Consider the following 23316-nt stretch of genomic DNA (forward strand, 5'->3'; position numbering starts at 1 on the left):
ACCAACTCAGAGCTATCCGAAAAGTTCTCAGAGCTGAACTCATGACTCAAGGATGAATTGTATCCACATGCTGGTGTACAGTCAACACAAAATTTACAGTATTGACTTTAACAGCAAACCCAGTGATTCTCAAAAGTAACTACAGGCATATTATCCCATATTACCTGCATAGTTAAATTCAGAGATGCCCGAGCTTTTCCTATCAGGCAAAGCATCAAATTGTTCAAACAAACCTGAGCTGTCTAAATCTATTATATTAATGATGTCCACGTGTCCCAGAAAAAATTCCGAGCATGAACTATGCAGTGCATTAATGTCATTACAAACTTGAACAGTCTCCAATCCCATTGTTCTGTCGATTGAAATGGGTAAATAATTCCCCGTAGTACTTACCTGATAGTTTAATAACGTTTCTTCAAAGTGGATTTTCTTCTCTCTGTATTTTTTTGCCACTGGTTACCAGCCTTAAAGTTGTTTGAGCCACTGTTGAACGATCTGGAATGGGAAGCCTTTGGCCTGGCTCCCAAACGCTTAAAGTTAGGATTATTGTTTATATTCCAATTTTTGTTATGTTCTTTAGCAGAAAAAGGACTAGATTCTTGCTCTTGTACTTTTTCCTTTTGGTAGAGCCAGAACTCTGCACTGAGAGCAGAAATCAGGAAGACAACACAGGAATCCGTCCTGGGATCAGACCTGTTTTTATGGTAAACTCTTGTGCAATTTTGCTTGTGTGTTGAACACAGAAATAAATAACCTAAGGAATTAGAGCTGTACTCTTCTGTCCTTTATTTCTTACTAATTTAGAAAAATGAACGAGTCCTGCTTGTCTTCATTTTGTCTTTTTTCATGTGGCATGATCTCAAATATCTACATAGCCATTCTGGTACTTGTTGTTCCAGCCCATGTTTAGTTGATTCTTATACAAAGATTTAAGATGAGAAAGTCTGAGAGTGTAGAATTCTGGGGAGCTAAGTCATTTCTCAGTACATAGATATTTAACCCAGATGAAGTAATGTAGCTGTCAAAAGTATGATGGTAAACAAAAAGAAAAGAGAGTTAGCAGTCATAGTTTTTGCCATTGAGATTTCAGAACATGGCTGTAACAAGTCACAAACCAGGTAAGCTAAAGGATTCTAGAGAACTATGCATTCCAGGTTTAAATCCAGACTCCCTGTTTATTTTGAATATGACCAAGAAAGTTAACTTCCAGTCATCATGTTTACCTATTAAATGGCTGTCTGTTCAGTCATCTGTTCATTATCATGAATTAATTTAACTTTCTCTCAATGATAACCTTTTGTTGTACAAAATCTGTAATTTCACTCCACTTATTTATTTTAGTACAAGCACCACCCTTATATATTCTTTAGTTCTATCAATATTTTGTAATGTTCCTTCCTGTAGGTGTACAACAGCTATTGCTTTCAAGTATCTATTGATGACCTGAGGCCAGATGCCAATGAGAACGCAATACTGTGTCATGCTGATTCTTTGGGGATTTTGCCTGTAGAGTGGTGCCTTAAGAATGGGGTCAACCTTACTCCTCCTAAGGGTAAGTGTTTGTTTCTGTGATTTTCTTAAAAAAATTTCTGCAACACTAGAACAAGGCATGAGACTAAGTAGTTTTGATTTTTACGTTGTTTTACAAAAGCCTTGATAAATGATTATATTTGTTGAGGAGGTAACAGATGGTGTGACTTACTGTCCGAGTTTCAGTGTGAAGCTTATTTTACTGAAATTAAGCTAGAATCTGACATAACTGATTTTAATTTTCTGTGGCATAGATCTGTTGTGTTTCATTTTCAGAGTAGCTAGGAGATACTACACTGTATTGTCAGCTGCATTTTTTCTCTTTTAGAAGCTCAGCTCCATTTTTTCTCTTTTAGAAGCTTTGGGCAAAGTATAAAACATTCATTTTTGCAATGTACAGTATGTGTTACATGCTTCTGTCAGACAACAATCTCAAATCGGGGTAATTCTGTGCAAAATCGGGTCTCTTTTTACAACCTAGAAAGGAGGATGGGATGAGTATGAACCATATGAACTGAGCAGGAACATGTTTTTCATTTGAAGTGGCGTGAAGATTGGACTGTTAGATTCATTTATAAATATAGGTTTGTTAACTATTGTTCAGCACAAGCCTGTGGATTCTGATTTTTTTGAAAAATTGTTGTAACATCTTACTCCCAGTGAATGTTAAACCGTGGTAACATTTTGATGAAAAAGATATGTAGTGTTCTCGGTTTTCTTTTTAAAATTGGTTTGTATGGCATTGCATGGTGAACAAAACAGTACAACATCTCACTGTCAAGTGGAATACTGTAATTCATTTGTGAAGATAGTAAGTAGGACTTTTGAGACTGTAAGTAGGCAATTAGCTTGCCATGATAAATGAATCAGGCCAGCCCAAGTGACAGACCAAACTTATAACCTTTACTGCCTCTGACACAGGCTCCAGTAACACACTCATTTAGGCGAACACTTACTGATAGTGATCTATATGGAGAAATGTGTCAACAATTTTCGCACATGAAAATCACAAAAGAAAAACAGTGGCTGTTTAGTAGTTTGATTGTGAATCCCTCTGATCCCCACCAGTACATCAGTAAACCCATACCAGGAGGCCTGCTGTTTGGTTGTGTGTATTTCTGGTGATGACTGTCAGTGCACTGTCCAGGGATGTGGAGTAGAAGTATATCTCAGTAGAGCACAGAATGGAAGAACATTGTTGACATGCAAAGAAAACAGAAAAAGTAAAACGATTTTCCAGCAACTTCAGTCTTGCATGGTGCAATTTTTTTCTTTTATTGGTTGTAATGTGCTTCTTAGTTATATATTTATAATGTGTCAAAAGACACATTTATAGGGTTAGAGCCACAAAACTGTCACAGAGTTGCAGAGTTCTGCGCTAGAACACAAGTGTGCTGATATCAAGGATTCTGGACTACTGTTCCAGGGGGACGTTGGTGTGCTACAGACAGCCTGCAGTGCCATGACAAAGTAGAAAGAACTATATTGTAATCTAAATCATTCTCTGGTGTACATATTTCAAAACAGCTGTATTGAATAAGCACTATGGTAAAGAAAAAAAAAACAAAACAAAAGGAAAAGCCTGTTTGTTCGCAGTAATCCACTGTTGTAGTCCTGTAGGTATTTTCCAAGCAGACAGCTAACCAGAGCAGAATATACACATTCTCAAAATCAGGCAATGAAAACACGAAGCAATCCTTTGAGCCTTACGTTGTCTGGTTATTCAAAGTAATGAGCACTTTTATATATCAGACTTCATCAGATACAGTGCCTGATGACCTAAAATATTTATATAAGAGTCCAGTGACAGACCCCTCTGCAGTGTCTCTGTTCAGATAAGCCGTCTAAGCTTCCACCCACTGATAATGCCCTACCTACAGATGAAGAATAGGGCTCTGGGTAGATGAGGAAAGAAGGTTTACATCTCTGCTATACCCTTGCTTTTAGGACAGTTAACTAACAGACTCAAATGACAAAGTATATGATTTCTGCCCTGCATTCCTTAAACAAAGTTATACTGGACCCTGCTACAGCAGAGTCTGTGCATCAAATGCAGAGCTTACTATTCCAGGCCACTCAAATAGCAAGATACCGCATTAAGTGCAGTTTTGATGCTGTGGATGCTTCTTCTAGGGCTGCTGCCGCTGGATCTGTTATTCGCAGATATGCATAACTTTGCAGTCAGCCTATCCTGGAGGATTTCAAATCAAAAATTTTGGACTCTCCCTTCGATAAAGACTTACTGTGTAGTCCTCAGGCTGACAGCCTGTTCAGAAGTCTCCAAGACTAAAGTAAGACCATGAAAGACTGCAGGCAGATTCTACTATCCTTAGTTCCTGGGTACCTTAGGGACTACCCATTTAAATCTACCTCCTTCATTAGAAGGGATCCCAGGACAGCTCAGAGACAAAGAAAACCCCCTAGAAAAAGTTACTGTGACAAACCTCATAGGGAATGTCTGGGGGGGATCTCCCTCTGGAAGGAAATTCTGTGACTGCCTCTGCAGCACCCCTACCCCTGCCTTCAGCCCTTTAACTCCTCTTTCCCAAAGACTGTTGCTGTTCCTGACCAGATGGGAAGCTGTTACCACAGACAAGTGAGCCGTCTCCTTCACCGAGGATGGTCATGCCATGTCTTGGGAAAATATTCTCTCTCTGAACGGCATGCCACAACCTCCTCAAAACCAAATATCTCTTATGACCCCAATTATTCAAGACCTCTTGAATCAGAGTACCATCGAGCAAGTCGCAGAAGAAGTCATGGAAAAAAGGTTTTACTCCAGAAGTTTTCTAGTCTCAAGGAAAGAAGGGCATTGGAGACCTGTCCTAAACACTTACTTGAAGGTACCTCCTTTAAAAGGCTCTGTCTTCACACTCCCTTGCCTTTCATTCTCCTCCAAGCTTTCTTAGTGTCACTAGATCTCTGAAGGATGTCTATTTACACACACCCATTCATCCTTCTTGCAGGAGATTCCACAGGTTTTCCTCTGTCTCCTCACATTTTCAGTTTACTGCTCTGCCTTTTGTTTTTTTCCATAGCCTCAATGGTATTCACAAAGTGTCGCTTTCTGTTGCACTCAGGGAATCCAAATGATGTCCTTCAAGGATGCATCTGCAGTCATCACATATGGGTTGTCCTGCCTCAGGCAGCCCTTCGGTCGGCCGGATTCCAAAGTCTGGGTCTGGCCTCGGCTGATGTTGCACTTTCCCCGACGTCAGAGCATTTGGGGTATAAAAGCATCAGCCGACGCCATTTTCCTCAGTCTTTCTTGCCGCATGGTGCCCGAAGCAGAAGCAGTTCGCAAGTGCTGGTCGGCCAGCTCCTGTGATTCAGCTACCGAAGACTTCGAAAAAGCTAAGTACCCCGTTGGGGACTCTTTCTTGCCTCAGCCGATGTCAGATAAAGTTAATAATTGTTTAACTTGTGGGAAACAAATACCTCATAAGGATTTCCACTCTTACTGCCTCCCCTGCCTAGGCCCAGACCACGACATCTCGGCCTGTTCAGCCTGTGCTTCCTTCAACCGACAAACTCTTAGACGTCGGTCCGAGTTTGCACAGGAATTCTTTGGGTCTAGTTTTGCTTACAAGATGCCGTCGGAGACTCCGACTTTGCATTTAGTTAAGAAACAGAAGGACAAGGACCGACACACGTGGGCCGCGGTTTCGGCTGAAACCACAGTCAGGCCTACCGTGAGTGTCTCGGTCTCGGCTGAAACCGAGTCCTTGGTACTTCCGATTACCGAAACCGCACAACCGACTACGTCGGCCACGGAGGCCCCGGCCGAGTCGGTTATTGAATTACCTTCTGAAACTGGTGTTCAGGAACCTTCCGACACCATTCCTTTAGACAAGTCTACTCCTGCACGTGGTGCAGCCAGACCTCCTGCATCCATGTCCATTAAGGCTTTCTCTAGGGCTAAAGCTGCTAACTTACTAAAGCTTTGCCTCCCAAGGTTACCTCTCAGAGACCTTCTACTGGCTCACAGATTCGTAGCTTAGCAGAAAATCTTATCTCCTTAATTAGAGGTTCTCAACCTCATCCGGACAGGGGCTCCCAACCACCTCCAGACAAAAGGCCCAGGGTTGAGCCCTCTGACCCCCACTCCTCAGATGAGTCCATTGATGGCTCTACTCTCTCAGACCACCAGGAGGAGGCTTATTCGGCCCACGAGGATTCTGATGCTGAAGAATCTATTCCCTCGGCCTCCCCTCCTGAAGAGTTTTCCTTTGGAGAGACATTACACTCTATGAGAGAACATTTTCAATGGCAGGATCAGGAATTCTCTGATTCTAGAAAGAGATTAAGGACCTTTTTACATTTACCTCAGCATAGGCCTTTAGCTATACCTCCTGTTTTGAATGTTATTGATGATGTGTACTCTGATGCTAGTACAGCCCCTGACTCTCTCCCTCTGGCTCCTGCCAAACCTGATAGGTACTACAGGGTCCCGGACTCACATCTACACCTGTACAAGGCCCACTCTGCTGATCCAGAAACTATTTCCTAGGGCCCAAAAGGGGTTGCAGCTGCCACTTCTAGGAATCCTCTACCCTCTGAAAGGGAGTCCAGAGCTTTAGAGAGATGGGATAAGAAAGTGTATACTTCTGCAACTCTTTCCATGAGGGCATTAAATTGTCAATTTCATATGATACAGTACCAAGAGTATTTGTTAGATGAATTGCATAAGAAATTGTCTTCTTCCGAACCCCTTGATCGCAAATCCCTTCAGAATCTGGTACATAACTCCCAGCAGGTTAGTAACCATTTCTTGCAGTGTGGTTATGATGCATTGGAAGCTTCATGTAGGTCAGCTATGACAGGTGCAGTCATAGGTAGGCATGCCTGGCTGAAGGAACAATCTCTGCCAGACCATGTTAAAGCTAAGCTTTTGGATGCTCCTATGGAAAAGCAAAAATTATTTGGTTCCACGGCTCAAGAGGTCTTAAAGAAATTTGAAGAAAAGGCAAAATCTGTGCAAACAGTCAAAGACTTTCTGCAAGTCCAACCACCGAGATTCAGCAGAAATTGGCCTACTAAGAATTGGTCCTTTCCGGACTCAGACAGATCTCAGAGAGGCAGGAATAGGCATGCCAGAGGTAGAGGGCAAGCTAGAGGCTCCTACAGAGGCCGTCAATGGCAGCCTCCCAACCAGAGAGGTAGTGCAGGAACTACAACTGCTACACCAGGACAGACTCAATGACTTTGTTTTGACTCACATGACCAGGGCTCAATTAGAAGCACCTTTGGGCAGAAAGCTTTCTTTATTTTCAAAAAATTGGCACAGCATTACAAGGGACACATGGACACTGCAAATAATAGACAAAGGATACAGGTTCCATTTCCACACATTGCCAAAAAGAAAAGGCATGCCAGACCTGCCACCAAATCAGAGGGCAGAGGCTTTGAAACAAATTTCCAACTTAATACAAATGAAAGCTATAGAAAAGGTACCTCTTTCAGAACAAGGCCAAGGATTTTACTCCAGATTATTCCTTGTTCCAAGAAAAGAAAATCAGTGGAGGCCTATTCTCGAGTTGTCTGCACTGAATACTTACCTCACTGTGCCAAAATTCAAAATGCCGACTCTACAGCAACTCCTTCCCATGCTGGGCAAGGGGTCTTGGCTGGTGACTCTAGACCTCAAGGAGGCATACCTGCATGTCCCTATCAGACAAAGTTGCAGAAGACACCTCAGATTTCTTGCAGGGTCAGAGCATTATCAATTCTCAGCATTGCCCTTTGGCTTATCTACTGCGCCCAGAGTATTCACGAAATGCCTGGCATCGGTAATTGCACACTGCAGACTTCAGGGGATTCAAATTTACCCATATCTGGACAACTGCCTTATACAAGCGGACAGCAAGCAAACTTTGTTAAAGGACTTGGATTATGCCATCCACCTACTGCAGGCCTTGGGATATACAGTCAACATCCACAAATCCAGACTTGTTCCATCCCAAAGAATAACTTTTCTGGGTGCGGATCTAGACACAACCACCCAAATGGCCTTTCTCACAGAAGAAAAACAAAAACAACTACCGGATTACTTCAAGAATCTGACAAGACAAACTCAACTGACTGCAAGGAAAATACTGCAGGCCCTGGGTTACATGGCATCTTGCATTCTTCTGATCCCACAAGCAAGGCTGCATATGAGAAAATTACAATAGTACCTAAGAAGTTTATGGACTCAGCACAGTCACAGCTTAGAAACCTTGATCCCACTCATTCCATGCCTCCAAAAGGAATTTCTGTGGTGGGCCCAAGCCTGCCAGTTGAACAGCGGGTTGCCCTTCAGCAAGCCAAGAGCCAACCAAACCATCACTACGGACGCGTCAGACCAAGGTTGGGGAGCACACATGGAGGGCAGATGTATCCAAGGGCTATGGTCACAAAGAGAGCTGTGCATGCACATAAACCAAAAGGAAATGCTGGCAGTGATACAAGCAATCGAGGCCTTCAAACTTTTTCTTCATCAAGGCCACCTACTGATAAGGACAGACAACACCACAGTTATGTGGTACATAAACAAGCAAGGAGGCACCCATTCCTACCCTCTTTGCAGACTGGCAATGAATCTATGGGAACTTTCGTTGAAACTCAATATACAGCTGCAGTCCCAGTTCGTGCCAGGGAAAGACAATATACTGGCAGACAGCTTAAGCAGAAATATCATGGATGCACACGAATGGATGCTGCACCCAGACATCTTCTTACTCATAACACAATCATGGGGAAGGCCGGAAATAGATCTGTTCGCCTCCCCCCACAATCATCAACTGAAGAAATTCTGCTCAAGGACATACCACCCACAAGCATGGAAAGTGGACGCTCTCTCTTTCAGATGGAAAGCTCTAACAGTGTATGCTTTTCCACCTCTCCCATTAATGACCAAGGTCTTACTGAAGATCAGGACAGAGCAGCCCAGAGTGATTCTGATAGCTCCAAACTGGCCAAGACAGCACTGGTACCCACTGTTAAAGAGCATGTCACAGACTAAACCGTGGCCTCTCCCCCTATGGCCACTTCTACTGACGCAGCACAATTTCAAGACTCTGCATTCCAACCTGAAAACCTTGCAGCTAACTGCCTGGAAGATACCATGACTCCTCCTCAGGATAAGCTATCCCAGAGAGTGAAGGATATTATTATGGAAGCTCGACGGCCTTCCACAAGGAAGGCATATTCAGCAAAATGGAAAAGATTTCACACTTGGAACACAACAAAGGGCCTAGATGTGACAGTGATGAACATGGCACATATACTGGAATATTTGGCAGAATTGTTCCACAATGGCCTGTCTTACTCTTCCATTAAGATACATGTCTCAGCAGTTTCAGCAGAATACAATGTTAATCCACCTGTCTTCTCTCATCCTCTCCTGAGACAGTTTCTAAGAGGAATAAAAAACATCAATCCTCCAAGGAAACCACCTCTACCTACTTGGGACCTTAACTTCGTGTTGGAAAAACTAACACTTCCTCCCTTTGAACCAGCAGCATCTGCAGATCTACAGTTTCTGTCTTGGAAAACTGCCTTCCTTCTGGCCATAACCTCAGCAAGAAGAGTATCTGAGTTACAAGCTCTAATGGCAGTACAGCCATTTCATATCTTTCATCAGGACAGAGTTTCATTGAGAACCAATCCTACATTTATGCCAAAGGTGGTATCCAGGGTATCTTTGAACCAAGCTATTCACTTGCCTACATTCTTCCCACAACCACAAAATAAAGGGGAGAAACTTCTGCACACCCTGGACATACACAGACAGTTGCGCTACTACTTGGACAGAACTAAAAGTTACAGAAAGACTGACCAGCTGTTTGTAGCATATGCTGCTGGGGCACAAGGAAAAGCAATTTCCAAACAGACAATTTCAAAATGGATAGGAAATTGCATTCGTTTTTGTTACTCCTTTCATGGAAAAACTGTGCCAGCTGACATTAGACCTCATTCCACGAGAGCCAAAGCCACCACCACAGCCTTCCTAAGAGGGGTGGCTACCAAGGACATTTTAGAAGCTGCTACATGGAACTCCGTGCATACATTTGCCAAGCATTACAATTTACCTTTATACTCCAGATCCAGAGCAGGCTTTGCTATGGCAGTCCTTTAGGGTATCTTAGCTACACCATCCTTTACGTAGTACCTCCACCCCCAGATTGGCTATGGTATTCTACCCATATGTGAATACTGCAGATGCATCCTTGAAGGACATAGTACAGTTTTGTACCTACCATAAATGTAGATGTCCGATAGGTATGCATCTGCGGTCAGGTTTACCCTCCCTCCTTCCCCTCTGTGGTATACTTCCCCCTTATAGCTAGCTGGGGGGATCTATTATGGTGTATTTGTTTTTATAGTACTGTGTATGTTTGGATTTGTTTTTGCAATGCATATCTCCAAATTTTAGCCTTCCTTAGAGGGCACCTGGCATCTGGGGCAAGAAAAACTGAGGAAAATGGCGTCGGCTGATGCTTTTATACCCCAAACGCTCTGACATCGGGGAAAGTGCGACATCAGCCGAGGCCAGACCCAGACTTTGGAATCCGGCCGACCGAAGGGCTGCCTGAGGCAGGACAACCCATATGTGATGACTGCAGATGCATACCTATTGGACATCTACATTTATGGTAGGTACAAAACTGTACTTTCCCCTACCTGGATTACTGATGCAGGCTCTTTCTCCAGAAGTTCTTCTTCAGCATCTACTCTTCATCTTCCAAATTCTGACAGGTCTGAGTTTCTCTATAAACTACAAAAAGTTTTATTGGGCTGTAGACTGGACACAAAAAAATGCATGCCTTCCTCCTCTATGAGAAGGTTCACCGTCTGTCCATTTTTTTCCAAAGTCTCTCCTCTGAAACCCATTGCTCAGCAAGGGTGATGCTAAGGACTTTGGGATTCATGGCATCTACCATCGCTGTGCTCCCCCTGGCCAGACTTCACATGAGACAAATCCAGTGGTAACTGATATCTTTATGATCCCAATACTGTCATCCTTTAGACATCCTGATTTCCCTCCTCCCTTGCATCAAGAAGGAGCTGCTTTAGTGAAAGGAACAGGTCATCTTCAATTCAGGACTGATATTCACAGTTCATCTTCAATTCAGGACTGATATTCACAGGTCATCTTCAACTCAGGACTGATATTCACAGGTCATATTCAACTCAGGACTGATATTCGCAGGTCATATTCAACTCAGGACTGATATTCACAGGTCCTCTTCAACTCAGGACTGACATTCACATCACCTCCTCCACTTCAACAGGTTCACACAGATGCCTCAGATAAACTGTGGGGGGCATGGACAGGATCACACCGAGTGCAGAGGGAATGGCAACCTCATTTCCTGAAGGAACATATCAATCTGAAGGAAATGAGGGTGCTTCTGCAAGCTCTTTAGTTCTTACCCCACGTCTGGAAACCTGAGCCATTCCTAGTATACACAGACAACACCAAATTCATATGGTACATAAATCTTCCTGACAGCCACATACATCCTTTCTCAGGATGATGTGCTGGCAGACTCTCTAAGCTGCTCCTTGGAAGACCCCCACAATTGTTCATTGAACATAGAGGTTTTCCAGATGATCACCCTTCATTGGGGTACTCCTAATAGACCTATTTGTCTCACCAACCAACCATCAGGATTCCACTTGTGCACCAGAGAATTTGTCCCACAGCATGGAGGACAGATGCCTTTTCCTTCCACTGAGCAGGAAAGTTTTGTATGCTTTTCCTTCTCTATCTCTTCTTCCAAAAATTATTTTCAAGGCACAAAAAGAGTTACCTAAACTCCTTTTATTGGCACCATTATGGCCAAGGCAACATTGTTTTTCCCTGCTATTTCACCTGACGCAGAGAAATTACAGGAGAATGCTTCTTCAGCCAGACCTGATAACTCAGCAAAAAGGATCGCTTCTCTACCCAAATCTTCCATCTCTCAACTTGACCCTGTGGATGATAGGATTTTAATTCCTCAGACACCTCTTCTCTGAAGAGGATGCTTAATTCCTATAAGTGGCCAGGAGACCCAATAACAGAAAATCTTACATAGCTAAATGGAAAAGGTTTTCCTGTTGGTCCTGCAAACATAGTCAGGACCCACTCTTATCACAAGTTCCTGCTGTACTGCAATGTCATTGCACTACTTCAGGCTGGTTTGGCCTACTCCTCTATAAAAGCTCAGTTATCAGTGCCTGCCTCCCGCTTAGCCCTCTACTTCATGCTTTTCCTCTGGGGAACCCTGCATCTTAACCCACCAGTGAAACCCATCTCTTCCCCTTGAGATCTTAATTTTGTGCTAGAAAAGCTTATACTGCCTCGTTTTGAACTAGCATCTTCTCTAAAATTGTGTCCCTGGAAGACTAGCCTTCTCTTGGCTTTCACCTTGTTAGGGGAGTTTTGGAGTTACAAGCTGTCATGGCCATTTCCTCTTTTCTTATTATTCACAAGGACAGGGTGACTCACAAGGCTAATCCATCCTTCATGCCTAAGGTGGTAAACAAGCTGTCCCTCAATCAGGACGTTCACCTACCCATTTTCCTCCTGAGTCCACAAAACGTGTTGGGGTGTGGATCTTACACTCTCTGGACAAAACTGTATCCTTAAGACAGACTGACCAGATGTTTGTAGTATTTGAGCCTTAAGGTGAGCCAGCTGGTCTCAAAACAAACTGTTGCAGCTTGGATTTCTAAGCCCATCTCTTTCTACTACTCGCAGTATGGTAAAACCTTGTCTTCTTACTCTAAAGCACATTCTACTAGGGTAGTGGCTTCTTCAGCGGTTTTTCACAAAGGAGTAGATTCCAGGTCTGTCTTAGAGGCTGCCACTTTGTCCTCTATACAAACCTTTACCAAATACTGCAAAATTTATGTTTTTTCCAGGTCCAGGGTAGTCTTTGCTAGGTCATGGGCAACTCTTCTTCTCAGAAGCCAACCTCCCTTCCTTCCAGCTTCAGCTCTGGGAATCACATTTATGTCAGGAATACTGCAACAGTGGTTTCAGTCAGGACATAACACAATTGTGTAAGAACTTATTGTAACAGTCCAGTCTGGGCCTAGTATCTCCAGGCAGGGTAAGTTCAGTCTGTTGGTCAAAAAGGCTGCATCTGTGTGTTGTCTATGGCATGTAAATCAGAATAATCCAACTCAAGAAGATTGTCCCTACTCCAGATGGCAGCAAACAAATCTGGATCAGTATTCGTTTTAGAAGAGAGCACAAGTATTCCTGTACCCCTAGTCTCATCAGGTCCAACTTTGGTATGCAAAACTGAGTGACCATCTTATATTTTTCAGCTGAAAATGTCTTTTAGTGACAAAGCCAGGTCTGGCTTCACAGCCTCTTAAGACATCTCAAAGACAGCAGTGGGTTGATTAGTCACAGCAGCAGTCTTGCAGTACCAGTATAATGACGTCTTCCTGAAGATCTCAAGTGATCGATAGTACAATGAACCACTAGTTGATTTCTGTCTCCAAGCAGACAGCTGCCTCTCCACTTTCACAAAGACCTTTATCTGGTCTCACCTTAGAGCTTTGTGATCTGCAGCTGCCCGGAAATCACAGAGCAGTAAAAGACACTTTACATGTGAAACCGAGTAATTATCTCTGTCTTAAGACAATTGAAATAAACTTCTAGCCTAGGCATCCTGTCTCTTAGCTTGAGATCACACACAGTTGTAAAATTCTTTACTTACTTATATTACTTATTCTTTACTTATTTTCTCAGACTTTGCAAGTTAACTCTGTATGTCCCAATTTCTATTATGAAACATACATTACATAGGCGTAGAGTTTATATACATTTCTGCTTTTCTTCCAGCAGGTGCACTGTGGTTACAATCTTGAAGCTCAGCACATAACACAGTTTTCTTACATTTGTAACACAAGCCTGTGGATCATATTAATATTTATAATGACATAGAATTATTTACAAAATGTATCTAGCTTGGCTGGCAGCCTTCCCAGTTTATCACATATATCACCAAATTCATTTCCTTAATTTACTAACATAAGCACCAACAGGCTCAGTGTGGACTTGTGCCGTTATGAAGAACAAATGCGAATTGTATAACAGATCTTTCTATGGATCACAGAATCTCTAATATTTCCGTTTGCTCACACCAGTGCTCTCTCTTTTCCCTTTTGAAAATTAGAGGTACTGTAATCTTTCAGATGTTTTCCCCTGCAGCTTACAGAAACATGGTTTGTACTAGGCTTCTTGGAGAAATCACTGGCAATCAGGAATTGATTGGATATTTGGATACCCCAGTTTTGAGTTCACAGACAAATTACCCTGGTAAGAGGCAGTTTCCTGGTGCTTATAGTTACACTGTTTCTCAAACAAAAGGCATAGTGACTTATTTGCAGTTATTTATTTATTTTACATTTGTTTACTGGGGAGGTCCAACTGAGCTAGTAGCCTGTTTTCAGCAGAGGCCTGGGGAGAAAAGCTCCATACAGTTTACTAGATAAACTAGAAGAAATATTTTACTTGTACAGCTTGATAATTTCAGACATAACTACACTATTTTGACACTAATTTTCAAGTACACATAGTACTTATCACGCATAATAAGTTGCAAGCATAACTACAAGATAAGATTACATACATACAGTATTACATTGTTTCAACACAGGTTGATTTTATCACGCATAGCATCTTGGGTTATAATGTAGGTAAACTTTTTCATTCTGAGTACATGACACAACTGAATGGTGTTTAGGGGGATCTTATTGGATAGGTGTTTGGGTAGACACAGTTATGGATAACAATAGGAGAGCACGTGGGATGGGTGGGATGAGCAATTCCTGTTAATCCAGGAGAATTGCAGGAGCACAGCCACTTATTATTTTGGTGTTCCTTAAGAAGTTTGAATTTGGAAGTGTGTAGTGTATATGTTGGAGTGTGGAGTTCCAGATTTTTTGCTATTTAGTTGGGGAACAGACAGTCACCAAAACTTTAGTGATTTTAAGAAGTTTGTTGGATGATCGCATGGTTCAGTCGGTTGACTAAGGTTGGACTAGATTTTTAAGGGATGGGCAGTTGTCCGGTTGGTGTATAATGGTGCAGGCAATTGTAAGCTGATTGAGTGATAGCAGATTTGGTAATTCAAGCCATTTTAGTTGTAGAGCCGAGCAGTGGTGTGATCTTTTGGAAAGGTTTGTAGCAATCTAGCTATTTTGTGGTAGCAGGACTGTAATTTGGTTAGGTCAGATTTTCTAAGTTTAGTGAAAATAGAGGAGGCATATAGTATTGTGGATAATAGATGTGTTCTTGCAATAGACTGTCTAGTGGTAGGAGCGAGGAATAGTTGGGCTCTGTAAAGTGAGCCAAGTTTATATCTCATGTAATGTATCATTTGACTTTTAGGGTGCTCAGTAAAGAGGTAAGACAACAGGTTTGTAAGCTTCTACCTTCCTCTGCGTTTACTTTCATATTGCTCAACGTGGGTTGAATGCCAGCCAATGTGCTGCACATTTGGGCACTCTTGGTAGAGACTAACATTATTAATTACTTAATAAACTGGGAGGTCTGCTGGTCTTCCTTTGAGGGATAGCCAGTGGAGGAAGACTTTTCCCACCCTTAGAATCTTCTTTGGTCACAGTATTGAGGAGAACTAAGGTCCTCCATGTCTCAGATAAATGGAGGTAAGGATTCCTCATTGAGCAGCACTCACCTTCCTGAATGATCAGTTATTTAGGGGAAATGCATTTGATGAAATTCTCTATGAATTAATCTGTTATTCCATCTCTTTAACCATACCCAACACTAGCTATATGGGGAAGAAGGAAGCAGTGCATTTTGTCTTCCCCCAGTTTAAACGTATCTTGAAGAATACTATTTTTCCGTCTTAAAAGCATTCAGATTTTGTGCCTTCTGGTATATCGCTCTCCTCCATGAAGACGAGACAGACTCTTCAGACTTTCCTAGAATAGTCCAAATGTTCTTCGTGTTTCACTGTTGCAGTCCTCACATATGGGTTATCCGGCTCCCGGTAGCCCTCAGTTGGCCCGAATACCAGAGACCTTGGTATATGACGTCGGCTGCCGCCGGTTGTAAAACTGATGTCAGTATGTCAGGTATAAAGGGATGCAGCCGACGCCATTTCCTCAGTCTTTCTTGCCGCGGAGCCTGTAGCAGATGCAATTCGCACTAGTGCCGGTCGGCCGTTTACCTTCATTTTGCTTTCCGACTACCAAGTTGAAGACGCTTTCAGATAAGTGCCCCGTTGGGAATCCTCTTTTCTTGCTTTATCGAATGTCAGATAAAGTTAATAACTGTCTTGCTGTGGAAAACAGATTCCGCATCATGATTTCCATTCCTATTGTATAACTTGTTTGAGCCTTGATCTCGACGTCCCTAACTGTGATCTCTGTGCTTCCTTTAACCCGCATACCATAGGATGTAGAGCTAAGATTTTGTATAAGCATTTCGGAGTCTCGTCTAAGTTCGTCGGTATGGCGTCTTCTGGTCTCCCGACTTCGGATATACCTAGGAAGTGCAAAGACAAGGACTGCGACAGGCCTATGGTTAAATCTACTGACGACACACTGGTGAAATTGGTCGTCAGCCCAGCGGTTGTCAGTGAGGAGCTTTCGCAGCCCCTGCAGTCCGCATTTTTTTAGACGCAAGCCTCTGCCGAGACCTTTACGGAGTCCTCCATGCCAAAGGCTGCTATTTCGTCTTCAGACTCTCCGCCTGCCTCAGATGGGTCCGGAGCCGCTTTGCAGGCATTGGCTTCTGACACCTCTTCTTTTCGACATGAGACCAGAACCAGACCTACTACCTTAGTTAAGATGTCTGCAGTTGCTAGGCCTCCTGAGTTCCTCTGGATTGCTAGTAAACCTTCCAGCCGCAAACCTACTCACAAGCAGGCATCGGCCTCCCCTCCTGTACATCAGCCCTAGTTGGTAAAGATGGCTGGTGATCTTCTTTCCCTGATTAGGGGCTCTCATCCCCCCCCCCCCTTCAAAGAGGGCTAGGGAATTATCTCCTGATGTTTTGTCTGTCTCAGATTCTGAGATTTCCAGTATGTCTCCTGATGAAGGAAATTTTCAACTTTTTTTTCGCTTTGAGGATTCTGATGCTGAGGACTCCCTTCTGCCTCCCCTCCACAAGAGTTTTCCTTTGGGGATACTTTGAATACTCTTAGGGAGCATTTTAAATGGGAATGTCAGGATTTTCCACAGTCTAAGAAAAGAATCAGGGAATTTTTAGATTTGCCACAGCATAAGTCTCTGGCTATACCTCCAGTTTTGGAAGTTGTGGATAATGTTTTCATGGAAAATTCTTTAACTCCTAATTCTGTTCCTCCTGCCCCAGAAAACCAGACAGGTATTACAGGGTTCCTGAATCTCATCAATTCCTTTTTTAAAAACCCCACTGCTGATCCAGAAATTATTTCTCAAAGCCCCAAGGATGTTAAGGCTAAAAACCCTGTGCCTTCTGATAAGGAATCTAAGGCCTTGGACAGGTGGGGTAAAAAAAGTCTATACTTCTGCAACTCTTGCCATTAGATCCATGAATTGTCTTTTTCATATGCTTAAGTATCAGCAGCATACTTCGGAGGCTATTAAGCCGAAACTTGGAGATTTTCCTTCCATGACAGAGAATATAGATTTACAAGACTTTCTGAATTCTGCCACTTTAGTTAATAAGCATTCACTTCATTGTGGTTTTGACACTTTGGAGGCTTCCTGCAGAGCAGCGGCCACTGGTTCCATAATTAGAAGGCATGCTTGGCTCAGAAAGCTTAAATCTAAATTGCTGGATGTTCCCCTGCACAAGGACAATCTTTTTGGTAATAAGGCTGAGGAGATACTAAAGAAGTTGGAGGATAAGGCAAAATCTATGCAAGCTGTAAAAGATTTTCTTCAGGTTCAGCCTCCTCAGTTTAGTAGGCATTATCCTTCCAAGAATTGGTCTTTCCCGGATCCTGGCAAGCAGGGTCGCTCTAGGCCTAGGGGTTTCAGATCTTCCAGAGGGCAGGCTTCTGCCCCTCAAAGGGCTAAACAATGGCATTCTTCTTCTGCTGAATCAGGAAGTTCTAAGCCAGCTTCCCAAAGCAAGCATTCTCAATGACTCCGGCCTTCTTGTGCCTACCTCTGCGGACCCTGGGTTTCCTTTGTGGGGAAGGTTAGCCAGGTTCGCAGAGGTATGGTCTACCATCACAGACGACAAATGGGTGCTCAGTATAGTAAACCAAGGTTACAAGTTTTACTTTCACACCTTCCCTGTTTTACAAGGATACCCAGACATCCCCAGAACTCTCAGGTTAGAGGTAGAAACTCAAATTTCTTCTCTACTGACTGTGGGGGCTATAGAGCCAGTTCCTGCAAATCAGGCAGGCCTAGGTTTTTATTCAAGGCTTTTTCTGGTACCCAAGAAAGGGGGCACCTGGCGCCTTATTCTGGATCTGTCCATTCTAAACACTTTTCTGGTGATTCCCAAATTCAAGATGCTCACCCTTCAACAGTTACTACCAATGCTGGGCAAGGATTCATGGCTGGTAACTTTGGATCTCAAGGAGGCTTATCTGCACATCCCAATAAGGGAAGGTTGCAGGCAGTTCCTTCGCTTCAGGGATGGGGAGCAACACTTTCAATTCTCTGCATTGCCCTTTGGCTTATCTGCTGCTCCCAGAGTTTTTACGAAGTGCTTAGCTCCAGCCATTGCTTTTTGCAGGCAGAGAAACATTCAAATTTATCCTTACCTGGATGACTGTCTCATTCAAGCAAACTCCCCAGAACAACTAGAAAAGGATTTGGTTTTCGTGAAGAACATTCTCACCTCTTTGGGTTACACTCTCAACGAAAATAATTCAAAGTTGGTTCCTTCAAGGGAGATTGTTTTCCTGGAAGCTAGTCTGAATACAGCCACCCACAGAAGCAAGAAGATCTTTCTGCTTACTTCATGAACTTGGCAAGCATGACCCAGCTCTCTGCAAGGCAATTTCTGCAAGCACTGGGGTTCATGGCTTCATGTATTTTGATGATCCCATATGCAAGGCTGCATATGAGTAAACTGCAATGGTACCTCAGGAATCTTCGGTGTCAACACACACAGGACTTAGACTTGATTCTTCCCCTGATTCCCTGTCTACAAATTGAGTTCCTCTGGCGGGCGACATCCTGTTCTCAGAACAAGGGTCTGCCTTTCAGCCCACCGCCTACCAGCCAAACTCTCACCACAGACACCTCAAATGTTGCATGAGGAGCTCATCTGGAGGGCAGGAGCATACAGGGGACTTGAAGAACCCAGCAGATTCATCTAAACATAAACTTAAAAGAATTGATGGCAGTGCAGCAGGCCTTGCTGGCTTTCAAGGACCTAATCTACCCTGGGATTCTGCTGATCTGGACTGACAATACCACAGTCATGTGTTACATCAACAAGCAAAGGGGGACTTACTGTTACCCCTTGTGCAGACAAAGCATGAGACTATGGTCCATAGCAGCTTCCATGGGCTTACATCTAATAGCCCAGTATCTTCCAGGGAGGCTAAACTCCTTGACGGATCATTTGAGCAGACATGTTCTGGATCCTCACGAGTGGCAACTGAACAGGGACAGTTTCCATCTCATCACTCATCATTGGGGCACCCCACAAGTGGATCTTTTCTCCTCTCACACCAATCATCTCCTTCCAACCTTCTGCACCAGGGAGTTTCACAACAAAGGTTGGAGGGTGGATGCTCTGTCCTTCCCATGGACACATCTCTCAGTTTATGCATCCCCTCCTCTGCCTCTTCTTCCTAGAGTGCTACTAAAGATAAGGAATGAAAAACCAAAGGCTATTCTGATAGCTCCAGATTGGCCCAGGCAGCATTGGTATCCCCTCCTTCACAGCTTTTCCCAGGCTCAGCCTTGGCATCTTCCCCTGGTACCAGATCTGTTGGTTCAGGGAGGGGGAAAGTTCCTTCATCCTCATCTTCAAACTCTGCATTTAACTGCCTGGCTAATACTTTAAATCTTTCCCAACAGGTGGTTGAAGTTCTTCATGAGGCCAGGAGGCCTAGCACAAGAAAATCCTGTGCAGATAAATGGAAAAGATTTTGCTCTTGGATGGTAGCTAAAGGAGAAGACTCTTCTCATCCTTCTCTTTCACTCATTCTTGACTACCTAGCAGGATTGCTTAATGGTGGACTTTCCTTTTCTTCAATCAAAATTCACGTTTCAGCAATTTCGGCTCATTGTTCTTTTGAGCAACCCATTTTTTCTCACCCTTTGATGAAGCAGTTCATGACGGGAGCTAGTAATCTTAGACCTCCCAGAAGAGCTCCTACTCCTGCTTGGGATCTTAATTATGTCTTGGAAAAACTTACTCTGCCTCCCTTTGAACCAGCTGCTTCTGCAGATTTGAAGTTTCTGTCCTGGAAGACTGCTTTCCTTTTAGCTATTACTTCAGCTAGAAGGGTATCTGAGCTGCAAGCCTTAATGGCAGTAGAACCTTTAATTATTTGTCACTCAGATCGGGTTTCTCTGAGAACCAATCCCTCCTTTATGCCTAAGGTGGTTTCCAGTTTAACCCTTAACCAGTCTATTCACCTGCCTACATTTTTCAATAATCCCCAAAATAAAGGGGAAAGGATTCTGCACTCTCTAGATGTGCATAGATGGCTGAGATTTTACTTAGGACTAAATCCTTTCGAAAATCTGAACAGTTATTGGTTAGTTTTGCTCGTGGGGCTCAGGGTAAATCTATTTCAAAACAAACCATCTCCAAATGGATTGCTCATTGTATTCACTTTTGTTACCTGCAGCATGGGAAGTTTCCCCCTCAGGGTATTAGGACCCATTTTACTAGAGCAGCCTCTACCTCTGCAGCCTTTCTGAGAGGTGTGCCTACTAAGGACATTCTAGAAACAGCTACTTGGTCTTCTGTCCATACTTTCACAAAGCATTACAATCTACCTTTGTTTTCTAAATCCAGGGCTGGTTTTGCCTCTGCAGTTTTGCAGGGCCTCCTTACCCATCCTTAATCTCTGATCCTTCCTCCCCTTTTGTCTTCTTACTGGGCTTTGGGATTCGACCCATATGTGAGGACTGCAACAGTGAAACACAAAGAACATAGTACAGTTGTGTACACATACCATAAATGTAGATGTTCAAGTGTATTCATTGTTGCAGTCCTCCATTCCCCCTTTTTTCCTAAGGCACAAACTATAATTTTTTATTTTCTGTATGGCATGTATCCCGGGTGGTATCATTCCTGGGTTAGTCTTCTTTTGGGGGCTCCTGACAGTTAAGGCAAGAAAAACTGAGGAAATGGCGTTGGCTGCCTCCCTGTATATACATGACATACTGACATCAGTTTTACAACCGGCGGCAGCCGACGTCATATACCAAGGTCTCTGGTATTCGGGCCGACTGAGGGCTACCGGGAGCCGGATAACCCATATGTGAGGACTGCAGCAGTGGATGCACTCAAACATCTACATTTATGTTAAGTGTACATAACTGTACTTTTCTTGACCAGGCATCCCATAACAAGTGTGTATGTGATTGGGTCAAGAGTCTTTGTCATCTGGCCAGTGTTAAACTCTTAAGCCTTACATCTGGCAAAAGTTTTCAGTTCTGCCACTCAGGACTTGCATGCTATTAATTGTTTTGCATTACATTTTCAAGTTTCAGTAAGTTTCAGTTCATCTGAGTTGATCGGACATTGTCCAGTCTCTCCATTCTTTTGAATTGAAGAGTCAGAGGAGAAATGAGTATGGAATTGCATGTTTACTGGCTGCATATCTAGCAGCCCAGATGAGGTGGCAAGATTACTTTCCATGGGTGTTACCCTGTAGAGGATGTCCTGGTTGTGGCTTCCAGTTTTCGTGAGGAGTTCCAGCATTCCCTTTTAGATGCCCCATATTTTTGAGGAAAGAATCCTTTTTGTATGGCAGAGGATTCCCACAATATATTATGGAAAACCTGCCCTATGTTGGTGCATCAGCCCAAGCCCTTAGGAAGACAAGGCCTCTACGGGGGTGGTTACACATTTGTTTTCCTGCTGTGCATTATATTGGTATTCAACTAGTTGATAAGTGGCGTTTTCTTACACCTTTGTAACAAATGGCAAAAACCTCAACTGTTAGTAACATTTAGAATTATAATTATATAAAAATGTTGCTACTTCATTACTTCCCTACCTGAGTCATTTTAAACAAGTCCTACTACAATGTTTGTATGCTATTGATTTTTTTGCGTATTAATCTTTATTAGTTGTAACTTTCGGAAAGGTGTTTTGCAAGTCTAAGTAGAAATATCTGAGAACCAACATTAATAACAATAGTTGATTGTTCTATCACCGTTAAAAGAACCAGGTATTACATTAAAAATTGTCATGGTCCACAGTTAAGAACATATTGAACTTGTAGAAAAACTGTCGTTGTGTCAACGTAACTATACTGCCAGTAATTTTTTTATTTTTTGTCGAAAAGCTATTCTAATTTTATAATATCTGTTGCTACCATATTTCTATAGTCTCTTAAAATATGTTAAATTCTGCATAAGTGTATTTGGCTTAGTACTAGAGAATTCTACAATATGTCAACAGCAAAGGGAAGTCTGTTACAAATGTCTAGTAGATCCTCACCAGGAAAAATGGGTCTTGTAATCAAGGAAGTCAGGTGATATTCCTTTCAAATAATCAAGGTGCAGATTATATAGGACTTAGTAATTTAAACAGACAATCAGGGCACATTCTGCAGCAAGGGGTCTTGGGGCACCTGATTAAAAAATAGATGGGCTACAGACCGCTCCATTAGCTGTATATCACACCAAATTCCACAGAAATTCATTTGAATCTCATGAGTACTACAGTAGTGTAGACAGGATATGACTATTATTTATGCAGATGTTAAATTGTGAGGTGTGTGAGTGCTGTTTAGGAGAATACTGCATCCCAACTTCAGAAAGTCAGATCACTGTTTGAAACCACCAGAGTTGTACTCCACCCAAGCAGGTGTTGAGTATCTGATAGCGGAGTATATAGTGTGAAAGACAGAAGAGTAAAACAGCAGGCACCTCCACTTTATCAGCTTTCAGCTCTTTGACTGCCATCCATCTTGAAAAAACTGTTTAGTAAATGGACAAGATTCTTCTAGTTTTGAACAAAACAAAGATGAATATCATCTTTGTAGAAATGAAACTTGACCTATACCTCTTGTTGCTTTCTCACTGCAGCAGTGTACATATTGTAAAAACATTGACAAAACAGGTTCATTTCATAACCTCCATGTGTCCAGTGTAGAGAGGAACCAAATCCCAGATAATTCTGTCTAGAATGCACCTACCAGAAAACTTAAAAATCAGATAATGACTGTTTCTAACCCTATAGATATGTAGGAGAGCATGACAGCATTGGGTTCTGCTAAAGTAAGGTTAGCATACAGTTTGATCTTTTTTTCCACCAGTATGTCACTTTAATCAGTATTATCTTAGCACTTTGGTGTTTTCTTAATGGTGTAGTCAGGTATATACAAAGAATGCGATGGCATAAATGTTGTTTTATTTTTTGGAATCCTGATTGAAAGAATCTCAGTTGCTCAAGTGTGGCCAACCTCCATAAACTCTGCAGTTTGTTTTTTAATTGAAAAAAATGAACTATTTAGTACAATTAGCAGTAATGAAAAAAAAATATGTAGTCAAGAAACATTGCACTAAGTAGACAGGGGAAAATTGTTAATGCACTGTGTTAGGGCCACAGTTCAGAAGGTGAAGTAGAAGTTGTACTTTTCCAAAACTCCTGACTTTGCTCTTGTTATTTAAATAATATTTTAAGGC

At 42.6% G+C, this 23316-nt stretch overlaps 1 protein-coding gene across 1 annotated transcript in view; it reads left to right on the top strand.

Annotated features, from left to right (window-relative positions):
* The window catches only part of SFMBT2 (Scm like with four mbt domains 2), a 2938510-nt gene that overhangs the window by 1944005 nt on the left and 971189 nt on the right, over positions 1–23316 (top strand). The window contains 1 exon segment of the mRNA XM_044088354.1: positions 1405–1552. Coding sequence (XP_043944289.1) covers positions 1405–1552 — 148 coding nt within the window.

This window comes from Protopterus annectens, chromosome 11.part0 (assembly GCF_019279795.1).
Source record: "Protopterus annectens isolate FY-2018-M chromosome 11.part0, PAN1.0, whole genome shotgun sequence".
In the NCBI taxonomy this organism is placed as follows: Eukaryota; Metazoa; Chordata; order Ceratodontiformes; family Protopteridae; genus Protopterus; species Protopterus annectens.